The sequence below is a fragment of the Chenopodium album genome, chromosome 18 (assembly GCF_948465745.1).
Source record: "Chenopodium album chromosome 18, dcCheAlbu1.1, whole genome shotgun sequence".
Classification (NCBI taxonomy): domain Eukaryota; kingdom Viridiplantae; phylum Streptophyta; class Magnoliopsida; order Caryophyllales; family Amaranthaceae; genus Chenopodium; species Chenopodium album.
This window is the reverse complement of record NC_137851.1, coordinates 1,312,193-1,326,296: the sequence shown is the minus strand read 5'-3', so window position 1 is coordinate 1,326,296 and position 14,104 is coordinate 1,312,193. Positions and strand designations below refer to the sequence as shown.

The 14,104-nt window shown below is 29.0% G+C and overlaps 1 protein-coding gene across 1 annotated transcript; it reads right to left on the bottom strand.

Annotated features, from left to right (window-relative positions):
* Positions 1-6,483: 6,483 nt before the first annotated feature.
* Positions 6,484-9,063, bottom strand: LOC145590659 (putative polygalacturonase At3g15720). The gene is made up of 8 exons (XM_081647075.1): positions 8,959-9,063; positions 8,696-8,833; positions 8,266-8,289; positions 7,976-8,183; positions 7,742-7,823; positions 7,327-7,435; positions 7,025-7,141; positions 6,484-6,720 (listed from the first exon to the last, which is right to left on the bottom strand). Exons 1-8 carry the CDS (start codon positions 9,061-9,063, stop codon positions 6,484-6,486), a joined length of 1,020 nt encoding a protein of 339 aa, XP_081503201.1.
* Positions 9,064-14,104: the final 5,041 nt, after the last annotated feature.

Here is a 14,104-nt window from a genome sequence, read left to right as displayed (position 1 = left end):
TGTTGGGTCATATAGGAGTAAAGTAGATGAGACTCCTGAGAGTACCACATAAAGTTATTAAGTCTTGGTCATGTTATTAATTATCTTGTAAGAGACACTAGGGACCAGATTGACAGTGTCCATTAAATAATTGGAAGTTGGAATCAAATTTCCTAATTCTAAATGTTCAGATTAGGGGGTTGTTTGCATAGTTGTGGATAGTTGGAAGAATATGATACTCGAATATGTTATGACTAAATATAGTTTGGATTCATTATTTTGTCGCACACTTATTATCTACTTTTTTTAAGTGATAATTAGTTGTAATGGATAGTATTATATGGGTGTATGTAACCAGCTAACCATTAGCATACTAGATCTTGGCACTATGATAATATGGAGTACTACACCTTTCTATAACTATTACGGAGTACTACGTATAATACGAACATTCGTCATGGTTTATGATTAATTTATATATGCAATGCTATTATTATAGTATGATTCATGATGTGTACAACAGACGCCTAGTATAAATTGTGGATATTATATTATGAAATAAGTGGAGTAACTTAGATGAATTAGCCAAGAAGACTAGCTGTATAAATTGAAAGTAGTCCGTACTAGATGGAATATCAAATACGTAGTATTGTGAGGTAGTGGTTTAGACAAATAAGCTAGTTTTTTGGTGTTCTAACTGATTTATCTTTAGAGCTAATTCGGATTCGGGGATCAGTTTTGGGTGGTTAGGTTCCAATCCCCTTTCGATTGTTGTTGTGGGGGATCGAACACGAGTCATTCCTATCAAATGTAATCCCAATCACCTCTACACCAACATTCAATTGGTAGACAAATAAGCTAGTGATTGTATGGAAGAATGGAAAATAAGTCAAAGTAAAACAGATCAAATTCTATGGTACTATTTATTCCCACAAAAAACTAGATAAATTGTTGACTTCTTGTTCTGTCACTAATTAACAGCACTGCAATAACCTATTGGAGAATTAAGGGGTCCTGCTCTAATACATTCCACTAATATTCTTTGATTTCTTTCCTTGGAAAAGTAATGTTGAATTGAACTTCTTTAATTTGTTTTATTCTTTGGTGGTCTTTGAGCTACAGAAAATCAGAAATTAATTTTGAAAGCTTTTTCGGTAATTATCAATTTAAGAGACTTTTCTTACAAAATAAGTTTATGTGCACGCACTCGAAAAAGAAGAAGTTACTCCGTAAAAAATATCCATTAATGTAATTATGTTATACCTTATACGGAGTATAAGTTCGTATACTAGTGTGAAAATTTGTACTTTAAATAATGAGAAAATATTTGTGTAAGATCAATTTACTATTTTTAGACATCTTTAGTAAAACACTGTAATTCTATAAATATGTGTTTAATTACTCCTCTTTTTAATATTTTTTGTAATAAAAGGATATTCATTATTTGTAAAATATAAAATATTTTTTTATTGTAAATATTATGAAACAGTAGTAATATAAAAATGAATGATAAAATACGAAGTAAAAGTGCATAAAAAAAAATAAAAAAAAAAAGGGTACTCGTATACAAAAATCCTTCTTGATAGAAAAAAATAATAATAATTCATGGATGCCATTTTGGAAGCAGAGAAGATCGCAAAAACATAATTTTGCCATGAGTGTGGGCCACAAAAGGCGCGACCACCAATGGCAGACTTGGGAGAAAGGAATAGTAGCCCAATTAAATGCATTTCAGCTCAACTTTAGGAAATGTAACTCGTCATACAATGTTGCAATTGCAATACTACGTTCAGGTAAAGGCTACACGCCTACACCAATTGCAGAATCCCGTGAACCATCGAGTCTTTGAAAGCAAGTTACGCCCGAAGTCTTTACGTCGAGGGCACGCCTGTCTGGGTGTCATTCATCGCGTCTCCCCCCACCCACCTTGAGTGGGAGGGCCGGAGGATGATGGCCTCCCATACCTCACCGGGTGTGGATAACCTAAATACGGGGATTTTTAATTTAATTGTTGTGATTATTTGTTAACCTTATATTAATTAAGGTTATATTTATTTGTAGGGTGTATTCAATCAAGGTTCTTGAGATTCTTTTTGAGTGGTTTTGCGAGCTCTTTAAGTCTTGGTAATTGGAATGAGTACAATCTAAATCCCTTAACGAGGATCCATTTGACCTAGATTGTTGTTTTTATTTTCATATATGTAGGACCTGTTAGCCTCTCTCCTATTGTTACTTGATATGAAAGTTTGAGAATGCTTACAATATTGACATTTATAATGTGTTCGTCTCATCTTCTAGGTACATGCTGCATTTCCTTTTGTAATGGTCTTGCATACTACAATAGAAGCACCGTACCGCATCTTTGCCTTGTCTTTGAACTCCTTCTTTTTACTAGTTTGGCCTAATCTTTCAAAAAAAAAAGGTATGACTAAAGGCTAATTAGACAAGTTACAAGCTCTTGTTAAATAGTATCCCAAAATCAATTAGGTATTCAAGCTTGTAGAGCTTTTTCCTCCAATTCTGATATAGTGAGATAACTAACATAGTCACATGTGTACAATATATATTCTACTATACAAGTTTTATTATTATCATAATTGCCAATAACAAAATACAGTTTAAAATTAGTGAGGATTTGTGATCAAAATTTTCAAATAAACAATGAATCTAACACAACAGAGCCATAAAACATAGGAACAGATGGAGTAAGAATTAAGAAAATAGTGCAAAAGCTTAGGTATAAGGTATTCTATGTTATAGTAGAAAAAATCCTTTGAAATAAGGATTAAGTTGACAAATGAATATGACAGTATAACAAATATGGATTTTACACGAATCTTAAGTAACATTTTTTTTTCAGCACTTGTAGCTATAGTGGAAGGTATAATTAAAGTCTTGTAATCACTTTTTAAACTCCTAAGTGCAGAGTTTTAGAATCCTTTTTAATTTGTGATTTACATTGCATAATCACCATTAACAGTGCTTTCAAATTCCAATTATTACATAATTATTATTTTTTTAATCCTATGCTTATCTTCAATTCTCTAGCGAAAATTAATAATTGCTCTTGTTAACATCATACAACGGTTCTAAGACAATATCTAAGCCTCTAAGGGCTATTTAATTTAATTTCCTGCACATGAAACTTAATTTTGATGATTTGAGGCCCTAATATAATGCTTTGGGGGCCAACAAGTAATTAAGGTTACACTAGCCTTAGGAGAATTATCTAACAGATGAGGAAAACTAATTTTCTTAGTCTTAACACACATCTTTAGTCAAGGTTTCCATATACCGTACATTTTAGTTTAAAGTGTAAACCATACTATATTTATAGGTTATGAAGTATTTAATATAAGAGTTCTACAATATACCCTTAGGATGAACGTTGTGCAAATTTCTAGTAGTGTTACTAGTGTAGGATATTAAGTATATATTGTGTCCTAATCAACTTAACCTATTCATTCCTCTTTACTTTGATGAATTATACTCTCAACAAGTCAGTTTTTAGTATTCAATTCCAATTCTTTTAGAATTGGAACATCAGAAACCCCCCCCCCCCCCCCCCCCCCCAAAAAAAAAAAAAAAATGCTATTTCAGAGCAAAAATCCCTTAATTTAAGAATATTCTTATTGTTTGTCCTGTCTTATGAAATTGTCTTTGATCATCCTTAATGGTGTTTGCCTTGTATACTTCCTAAGCAGTAATATATTCTTAATTAAACAAAGTGGTCCACACTAATTGAAAGTCTCCATTTTTTGCTGTTTTTCCAACATTGTTTCAGCCTAACAATGATTATAAATTTATAATTAATCGAATTCTTCAACAGTTTATATGTTACAGTACGAAGTATTAGGTAATGCATGTCTTATATAGTTCGTACAAGATTTGCTGTATTATTCCTTACTATTACTCGGAATATAATTCTCTTATTATCGTGTATGATAAAGTTTTGAGGCGGTATTCTTGAAATTAAATCTCTTCTACAGTTCTATGTCATTGGTCCTAGTGATTCTTTGAAATCTAATATCATTTGTTTTTAATTCATATGCTATAGCATATAAGCATATACAGGCCGGATTAACAATTATTATATTTGTGTTTATGCTCAAAGTAGGCTTATTAATCACATTTGAACTTTTCCCTACCTAATTTCTAAACCTCCTTCCTTTTCTTTACTTTTGATAGGAACTTCGCCGGCAACTTAATGTACATAAGGTTATAAGAAACTTTACAAAATCTCATCCCTAATCTACTTATTAATTATTCAATCAACATCTATTGATTGTTTTTTATTATATGTTTGACTAACTGTTGATTTGATGTCAAGGTCATCAAATACATAGATATCATATACTAGTACTTGTATATATGTTCAACACTCCAAAGTCAAAAGTTCTGTTATTCGTCTCACCCTTTAGATTTAATATCAATTTTATTAGTCTCACCCTTAAGTTAAATATCAATTTTATAAAGAATACTTCTTCTTCCATTTCTTTTATAAAAAATTAACATATGATGTGTGATCTTATTTAATTTATCTCATATATAAATATCAACTTATACTTGTATAATTGTACTTATCGATATATAATAATGGTAGAATCGGTGTATTGACGAATATGATTAGAGAAATGTGACAGCCGGATGGAAATGAAGGAAATACTAGAAGAGAATAATTTTTTGCCTAATTGTCTAATTGATGATCAAAAGGTATGGTATGTTTTTGGCAGAAATACTTGCGTGGACCTGGTTCACAATAATATTATTGTGGACCCAAGATTTATACACATGCAACTGACATTATATTGAACATAGTGACCTTTATTTTTAACATAGTAACCTTATTTTTAACATAGTAACTTTTATTAAAAGTTGTATAGCGTTTAATACTATTGTGAACTTGAAGTACGACGTTATGACCTTAATTTTAACATAGTGGCCTTTATTATTAATATTGACCTTATAAAAGATTTCATTAAAAAAATTAATCTCTTATAGCCTATATATTACCAAAATGACTTTTATTTTCAACATAGTGACCTTCATTTTATTATAGTGACTTTTTTCTTTTATTAATAAAACAACCATTGTTTCTCTAATGTTAGTGGTCCACAATAAATTAGTGTGAACCAGGTCCATTTAAGAATTTGTATGTTTTTGGATGTCATCACTTGATTATTCTGTAATAACTTTCTTAGAGATTAGGTTATGCTTTATCATAAAAGAAAAGTCATGTATACGGACCCCTTGTCAGAGATTAGGTTATTATGATGCTTAAGAAAGTCATTAAAGAACTTTTGGAGACTATAAAGTTTCTACTCTAAATATTATTTTAATAGCCATGAGGCTAGAAATAAGATTTTTTTTTTCGTGACAAACAGAAAATGTAGAAATTTTGGTCACACCAAACTCAACATCTATCTAAAAAAAAAAAAAAATTCAAAACAGGTGTTTACTTTATCAGGAATAAACAATGAATATCGGATTCATACATACATATATTGGTTATTGAGTATTCAAAACCTTAGTAGAATTTATTATATACATCTGGGTGTACCGTACATCCGGGTTATTTACTCATTAAATTTTACTCATTTAATAAATGAGCAAAATAAATTACCCTGGTGTACGGTACACCTAAATGTACAGAACTTTAGAATAATGTATCATAATGGCACCCTACAACTAATTTTTGGACCAGTTAATCGATGCAAAACTCATATCATATCAGTTCGAATTTGTATCCTAATTTTCGGATCAGATTTTCGAATGGCTTTGCACAACCCTAATAGAACACTAGACAAATCGCCTAGCAAAAGGGTAGAAATACTCGAAGTGGAAGCTTTATCTTTTGGGCTGAAAGTCTTAATATAGCAAGTCACGTACTATTCAGTCCAACCCAACAAGGGCATTGAACCCAGCGGACTAGGCCCAATTCCTTTCACTAAAAATTACTCCCTTTTGTTTTTTTAGTGTAACAAGCTAACTTCATGAATTTGTACGTAATTTCTTAAAACAATATGTAAGTGAGATTTGTTTGGGGGTTTAAATATTATAGAAAAGAGAAAGTTAATGATTCATTTAAAATTAAAGTAAGTGATGCAAAAAAGAAATAAAAATATTTTTTTTAAAAAAAATAGCGAGGACTATATAGATGAAGTGGTACTGCAAAGGGAAACAAAACTAACTAAAAAAATATAAGAACTTCTAACGAAATTCTAAAAAATTAACTTAAGGAATGCGAGTAACTAAAAAAATAAAAAAACAAACTCAATTGTGAACAAGTAGCTTAAATTTTTTTGGTTATTGTCATACACTCATACGGTATAATTCCTCTGTTTTTTTCAAATCACATATATAAATGATCTCATAATAATTATAACACAAATGTATGTGAACCGTACAAAGTGGTGAAAATAATATGAGGAAATATTTTATTAAAAACAATAGAAATTGATGAGAAACATAAATAAATATTTACGAGTACAACGAAGTAGTGGATCATTTGGAAAGACAAGTACTAAGATCTGGTGTTACAGGAGGCAAAATTGTTCCACGAACATTTTCACACTTTGTAGTTAGGTTTAGTCCATCTTTAAAGGGTGTTATTTTGATATTTTCGAGTTCTATGTTTGTGCATGCCACACTTGCGCTACAACGTAGTGATATTGCTTCTGAGTTTGCTGATGTACCTTGGAACCCACGAAACGTCACGTCGCTTACTTGCACCGCACGTTTCTTCGAAAAATAAAAAAAGACATAAATTATTGTTGTGATTATATTTGTCAAAATTTCTAATCCGGCCACATTATTGAAACTTTAGACCATAGGATAACATAAGTAATACGTGTGTTTATGGACAACAACGAACAACGTATATATGAAGTACTACGTATTACTTATGACTATCATAAGAAATAATTGTAATTTATGGTGCACGATATTAAGCTAACAATGTGAAATTGTTTGATGAGTTTATATTTTAAAAAAATTGTGAAATTTAAACAAATAGAAAACAAAATTATATGTATGCAAATATTACCATGATTGGGCATGAATCTCGGTTAACACAATAGAATTGATCGATAATTATGGGGTTTGTAGTGTTAATGAGTTTAATTCCTTGAAAAGTGACGCCACTTACATGTCCTAATCCACCCTGCAAATTAAGAATATGTCATTACAGAATTTAATAAAAGGATTCACTATGCATGTATTTGTAATGTCCTTGTGATTCATTTAAACCAAAAAGTAATAAGGATATCTATCGATAATCTGATGTGATCAATAATAACTTGTACACATAATAGTAAAATTGAGCTGTTAGTTATTTAAATTAATCACCTGGTACGTCTTAATCCTGGCTCCATTTGTTGATCCATTGAATGTACAATCCTTCACAAGTACCTGCTCTACTACATCATTGTCTCCATCGTTTCCTAAGCTTCCAATACTATATGAAAGTTTTAAAAGAATTAGCACGTGATTTTGAAGATTTTTATTAAAATTAAGAAAATCAAGCTATAATATAAGTATACCTTAGTGCATGGATAAGGTATTGATAAATTGGAATAATTTTTTCTTAGACACGTTAATTTTTTATTTTTCTAAAATTGGCATTAATTAGTTTTGTTCATAACAGTTGAAGAATTTGTTATGAATTAAAGATGAAATTCCAAAACGTAGAAATAAATCCTGAAATTAATTAAATTAAATCCTCATAAATTCTGGATTATAATCTGTAAATTGATTACAATACCTTATGCCATGACCTGGCCCACATGTAACCCTTGTAATATTGACCAAAAATGATTCACCCTTTATTGCAATGCAATCATCACCTACATAATTTCATTTTAATTTTAATTTTAAAAAAAAAAAAGAAAAAAAACCCCTTAAAATTTCAAAATTAATTTTAAAAAAATTTTACATACTCCGTAATACACACAAAAAAAAAAAAAAAAAAAAAAAAAAAAAAAAAAAAAATTGTTACCTGTCCCAATGATGGTGTTATGAATGAAAACATTAGTAACATTAGCAATGTTAATTCCGTCTGTGTTGGGACTATCCCCCGGAGCTATTATCTTTAAGTGTGATATTTCCACAAATTTGGCATTAGCTATACTTATATGTTGTTTGCCACTATTCAAATGCGTTAAGCCTCTAAGTTGGAGCCCATTACAACTATGAAATCTTAATGCCTGTAAATAAATTGTTTGGATCATTAAAAAAATCTAATTCTATGTACTCGTCAAAAGAATAAAAATAAAGCTAAAATCGTACCGGAGGCTGAGTGCAACCATTAGTCTGAAACACGAAAGAAAAATAATAGAAATCATGTTAATTGATATGATCAAATTTAATTTGAAGTTTTGTAAAAGTATTAAAAAAAAAAAAAATTAAGTAGTTAAAGTGTACAACAATGAGTGGTTTATTCCACCAGAGTGATCCTTGGCCGTCGATTTTGCCCGATCCAATGATTCTGAGACCTTGTACATTTTTAAAAAGAATCCACGAATTTTCTTCGCATTTGGTCTATAAATCACTAGTATTGGGAGCTACCAGATTTCCTTGCACCTTAATTTTTAACGAAAGAGAAATTAGTATTTTTTAAGCATGCATTTAACCGTCAAATTATTCATATATAGAAATATATATCACAAATTCAAATTGTTAAATTTATATTAGGTAAGAAATAAGAAAATAAACGTACCGAAATCTGAATATGTGACGATTTACATGGACCAGAGAATGTTAATGGGCTTAACAGAAATTCTTTTCCTTGTGGCACTACCAAAACTTGGCTTTCTTCGCTGCTTCCACATACATCTGCCCATGCTTTAAGAAAAGCCTTCAAAACACCAAAATAATTGATAAATTAATTTAGTATCCTCATATATTTCGTACAATATTAATAAAATTATAATCATAATAATCTTGGTTCATTATGGAAATTTCGAAAAAAAGCAATTTTACTTTAGAATCATCAATTTTGCCATCACCAACGGCGCCATAATCCATCACATTAAAACTATTTTTCTCTTGTGGTGTTTTTGGTGCAACAATAACTGAGTGTGCCATTGTAGTGTGGCTTAAACAACTGAGAAATGCTAGGCAAGAAACCGCGAAAATGATTAGAATACCCTGCAATCAAAGAATATTAATTATATCAAATAAAATGATTTATTATAATCCGAAAAACACATTCATCGATCAATAAAGTATTTTGTTATTCATACGAGTCACAAATTACACAATTAACACAATAATCATATAAATATACGAGATTTAGTCGACCTAGAACTAATTAAACATGACCTATAAAGAACTTAACAAAGAAAACACAAAACAAGCACACAACAATTCATTAATAAGGAACATCAACAAAGAAAAAGTTTAGCTAATTGGTGAGGTAAATAGATCATATATGCAAGAATTAACTCACCATACTTATTCGCAAAAACAAGTAGACACGAAGAATTGTAAATACATGTATTAAGGTTTTCCCTTATGATTATTTCACTTAGCTTATTACTAGCTAGTTGTTTACATCTTTATATATACTCCAATTACAAGAATTATATATATGAGTATTGATACATTTTTAATTGTATAATCTGAACGGATTATTCATTTCATTTTATACTGATTATGGCAGATTATAGATTAATTATATTAGTAGTCTAAATACAACTTATACAACTACTTTTGGTTACTAAATCAAATACAAATCATATAGTAAAAGCTAAGTTTTGATTTTTGCCCTTTTAATTCATTTGAGGTTGATACTTCATGCATGAACCAAGATTTTTTTTTTTTTCAAGAGGAATGCATGAACCAAGATTAAATACTGCAATCTCATCATGTTGCCACTTTTGTATTATTAGCTGCATTTATTTAAAATTCAAACAGAAGAAGACATATGTACAATTGGAAAGAACACAATGAGCAGGGTAAGCAATAATGTACTTTCTATTTTCTTTCCATATTTACATTTATTATTATATTAAAAAGCGTTCCTAAGAAACTGCATGTGCTTTGCGTCAACCCTCCAATTTTAAAAATAGACATTGCTGTCGTAAGAAAAAGAATTAGCACATGCTACTATTTAAATGAAATGTGAGAATTAAACAAGCATTTCAGTATGACATTAATAACTATTGCTTCAAAAATGAAATATAATTAACAAAATACTTTACTGAAATATAATCAATAAAGTATTTTGTTATTCATACAAGTATTACTTGTAATAGTACAGTCTTATACTCCGTACTAATTTTGATAGGCATAATAACCTCCCTATTTAATTTTTCCCTACAATGTAACTCTTTAGTCTACAAGCTAATTTGCAGGAAATTACTCATACTAATGATACTTAACTCCTTGGATATTTATTTCCTTAATTACATTCAATACTTTTCTTTTGACGAAAATTAGATATTCAAGTACTTATCAAGTAATTAAGAGTACTACGAAGTATTTGATTATATGTAACATAAAATGAATAAAAACTACTCGTACCTTTTTATCTCGTACCTTTGTCTACTAACTCATACAAGTATATCGAATAAAAGAAATGCATGCCTTAAGTTTGCTTTTGGTACCCTTTTTTCCCCCCTCCTTTTAGCTTTTGTCTTGGCTTGATGTTGAGTATGTGCCTATATTACAATTTCTATTTACTTTATAATTTACAAACTTCATTTTATGCAGGTAATACGGTTTCATTTATTTCTATCATCCACATTGAAGGTAATATTTCTTAGAAAACCAATAATATAATGATTTTTAAAAATTTCTTTCGTGTTTTGATAGTTTGATGTTAGATATTTGGTAGTATATATACTAATTATATGTCAATTAATAGCACGTTAAAATTGTGTATATATCTCTTCTTTGTTCTTAATTTCATGTTCTCGGTTAATAGATAAATATTCAATACAATCCAAAAATGTACATAATTATGATCTTGCTATTGCTATCCCTTAAAAATAATTATATATACCCGGATGCATGGGCAATAATGAACAAACAATACCCTTGGGTGCACCGTGCACCCGAGTATATATAACAATCTCTCACTATCCCTAAGAACAACACTAAGGGCCTGTTCATATTTACTGAACTGAGCTGAACTGAACTGAACTGAACTGAACTGAACTGAACTGAATTGAATTGAGCTGAAATGAATATTTTATGTGAGAGGGAAATTAAGAGCTGAACTGAACTGAACTGAACTGAACTGATTGGAACTGAACTGAACTGAACTGATTGGAGCTGAACTGAACTGAACTGAAATTAAGTAAATGTGAACAGGCCCTAAGAAGGGTTTTTTATAAATAAAACAATTGGTTTGATTGGGTGCAAAAAGATTGCAATAAAATGCACCCTAACGTCCCAAAGCTACATTGTGCCACGCTGTTTCAAAGTTTTGATTGGATTCAAACTGAAATATGTGTATTTTTATTAAAAAAATAATAATAAATAAATATAATGCAAAGTATAATCTAACTCCCAAGGTTTTTGTGTCAAAATGATACTACCTCCGTTAAATGTTATGTGTGCAACTTTGAAATATTTTATATCTCACAAAAAATACCCCAAACTTGCACATAACATTTAATGGAGGTAGTATATAAAATCCTAAATACCGCTTTGGGCTTTTGGAAAAACTTGGAAAGCATTTACAATAAGTATGCTAGATGCAGAAAAGAGCCAAAAATAGAAAAGATGCGGAAAAAAGGGGTTTAAGAACCAAATAAAGTAAGCGGAATTTCAATCAAAGTTTAAATGGAAAATTTAATCCATGTAAATCAATTATTCAATCAATTAAATAAAAAAATAAATTAATTGTAATAAAAAAATACAAATTTTGAAAGAATTAACAAATAGCCGCCAATCTTTAAGAAAAAGCATAACAAATTAACAATCACTTATGGAGAAATGGAGGATGCAACACCGTAAGAAATATGGTATGAATAACGTACAATTGTCTTTAATTTGCATATTTTTATGAAGCTAATTATTTTTGCTCAAAAATAAAATGAAGCTAATTATTTAGCACATGAGAAAATCTAATCTAATATATATAAATAAAGTAGGCATTTTTGGAGAGCATTGGGAGCGCCACATAAGAAAAGATATATTTTCGGCCAATTAAAAATTAGATTTCTATTTTATTTTAGAATTAAAAAAATCACTAGCCACCTAAACAAAAGTGACGAATGAAATTTTAAATTTTGGCCACGTAGGTAAAAATGACGAATAGTAATTTATTAGGATTTTAATTATTTAAGAACACTAAATTTTATCATTTATATTTGTTACAAAACTAAAAATTATCTTTAGATATTAGGATTTATATTATTTAAAAAACTAAAAATTATATTTTGATATTTAAAAAATATAAATTATCATTTTATGGTAATGGTTTTATGTAAATATCTGGTGATATGATATTTTCATACAAAATTTTTAAAACTTATAATGCAAGAAAACAATTAAGATATCACCAAAAAAATATTTATATACAAAACATATATAAAAATCCATGCATCGCATGCCACATAAGCAAAAGTAATACTTCGACCAATGAAAAATTAGATTTATATATTAATTTAGAATTTAAATTTTCAGTCGTCATTTAAGAAAAAATTAACAAATGAAATTTGAGAATTGAAAACAAAAAATAGTAATTTAAGATTTAAATAATTAAAAAAACAAAAATTATCTATTATATTATCTTTTACATTAGAATTTATATTATTTTAACAAATAATTAGAAATCAAAAAATATATTTTGATTTAATGATTTTATCTAACTATCCGATGAATGAGATAATATTTGTTTCAATTTATAAATTCAAGTTCTATATACGTAAAATTTGAATAAGAATAATTTAAAACTTAACAAAATATTTTATCTTAAATTAATGTTAAAATAATAGAATAAAAAATAAAAAACAAAAAAAATAAGAAATTACGAAAAAAAATATACAAAAATGAAATATTTAAAAACCGTGCATCGCACAGGCTTACATCTATTTATATTATAGCAAGTATCAATTTTTAGTTATATTAATATTAAAAGTATCCAATTTATTTTTGGGTTGAACATATGGAGTATTTAATAAATTCAAAGAACTCCTAAGATATTAGTTTCTTTTTGCCATTTAATGGTTGATATTATTGGTTATTTGAATTTATCAGTGCACCCCAATTTTCTCTCTTACCTTAGTTATATTAATATATCCCCAAGAACACAATCTGAAAGGATATTTTAAAATTGATATAGCCTTAAATTGCAAGGTAAAAACAAAATTTACTTTCCAACTATTGAATGCTCATTTAGCAGTATAAAAAAAGCAATGTAAACTCGTGCCAAAATTTTTACACTGTCTTAGTGAATACTCGACTATTCCATGTATGCAAAAGCAAGCTATAGATAATAGTCGTAGTTTTTCAATTTGTGCGTCCGATAAATTTAAATGGTAAGACGTATAATCTACATTTAAAATCTAATGTTCTTTGTACCTTGCGACACATACTTTTTGGTGTTATTTAATGTCGTCGAATAAAGTAGTATTTTATGAGCATAAAAGTGGTAGATAAATTGTTGTTTATGAGATTAATGAACTCCCAACATTTTCTTGACTTCCTCTTTGGCTCTTTTTATTTTACAAATAGACCGTCTTTTAATGTACTAACGTATGTACTCTTTTGTTGTTGAAATTCATATGCAGGGCAATTCCTTGTTAATTGGTGTGTACGTTCTTCTTCATGTTTCTGTCTCCCAGCTTGCTTTAGGCATTCGTATGGAAAATGGTAGTCCCCTTGCATCGCCATCGAATAATATTAGCGTGCTAGATTATGGAGCCGTTGGTGATGGCCTAAAAGATGATAGTCTCGTAACTTCTTTATTCCAATCTTTGATTCATTTTGACATTTACATTATAAGTCCGGAATCAAATTTATTTGAAAATATAAGATTATATTATTTTTGGTTGATTTCTAATTTTCAGTTTATTTTTTAAAAATATTTCCTCAATTTTACGTAAGTTCTCCATAATTTTTAATGGAAAATTACTGTGCAAAACTGAAGTTGTCATATATAGTTTGAGCTAAG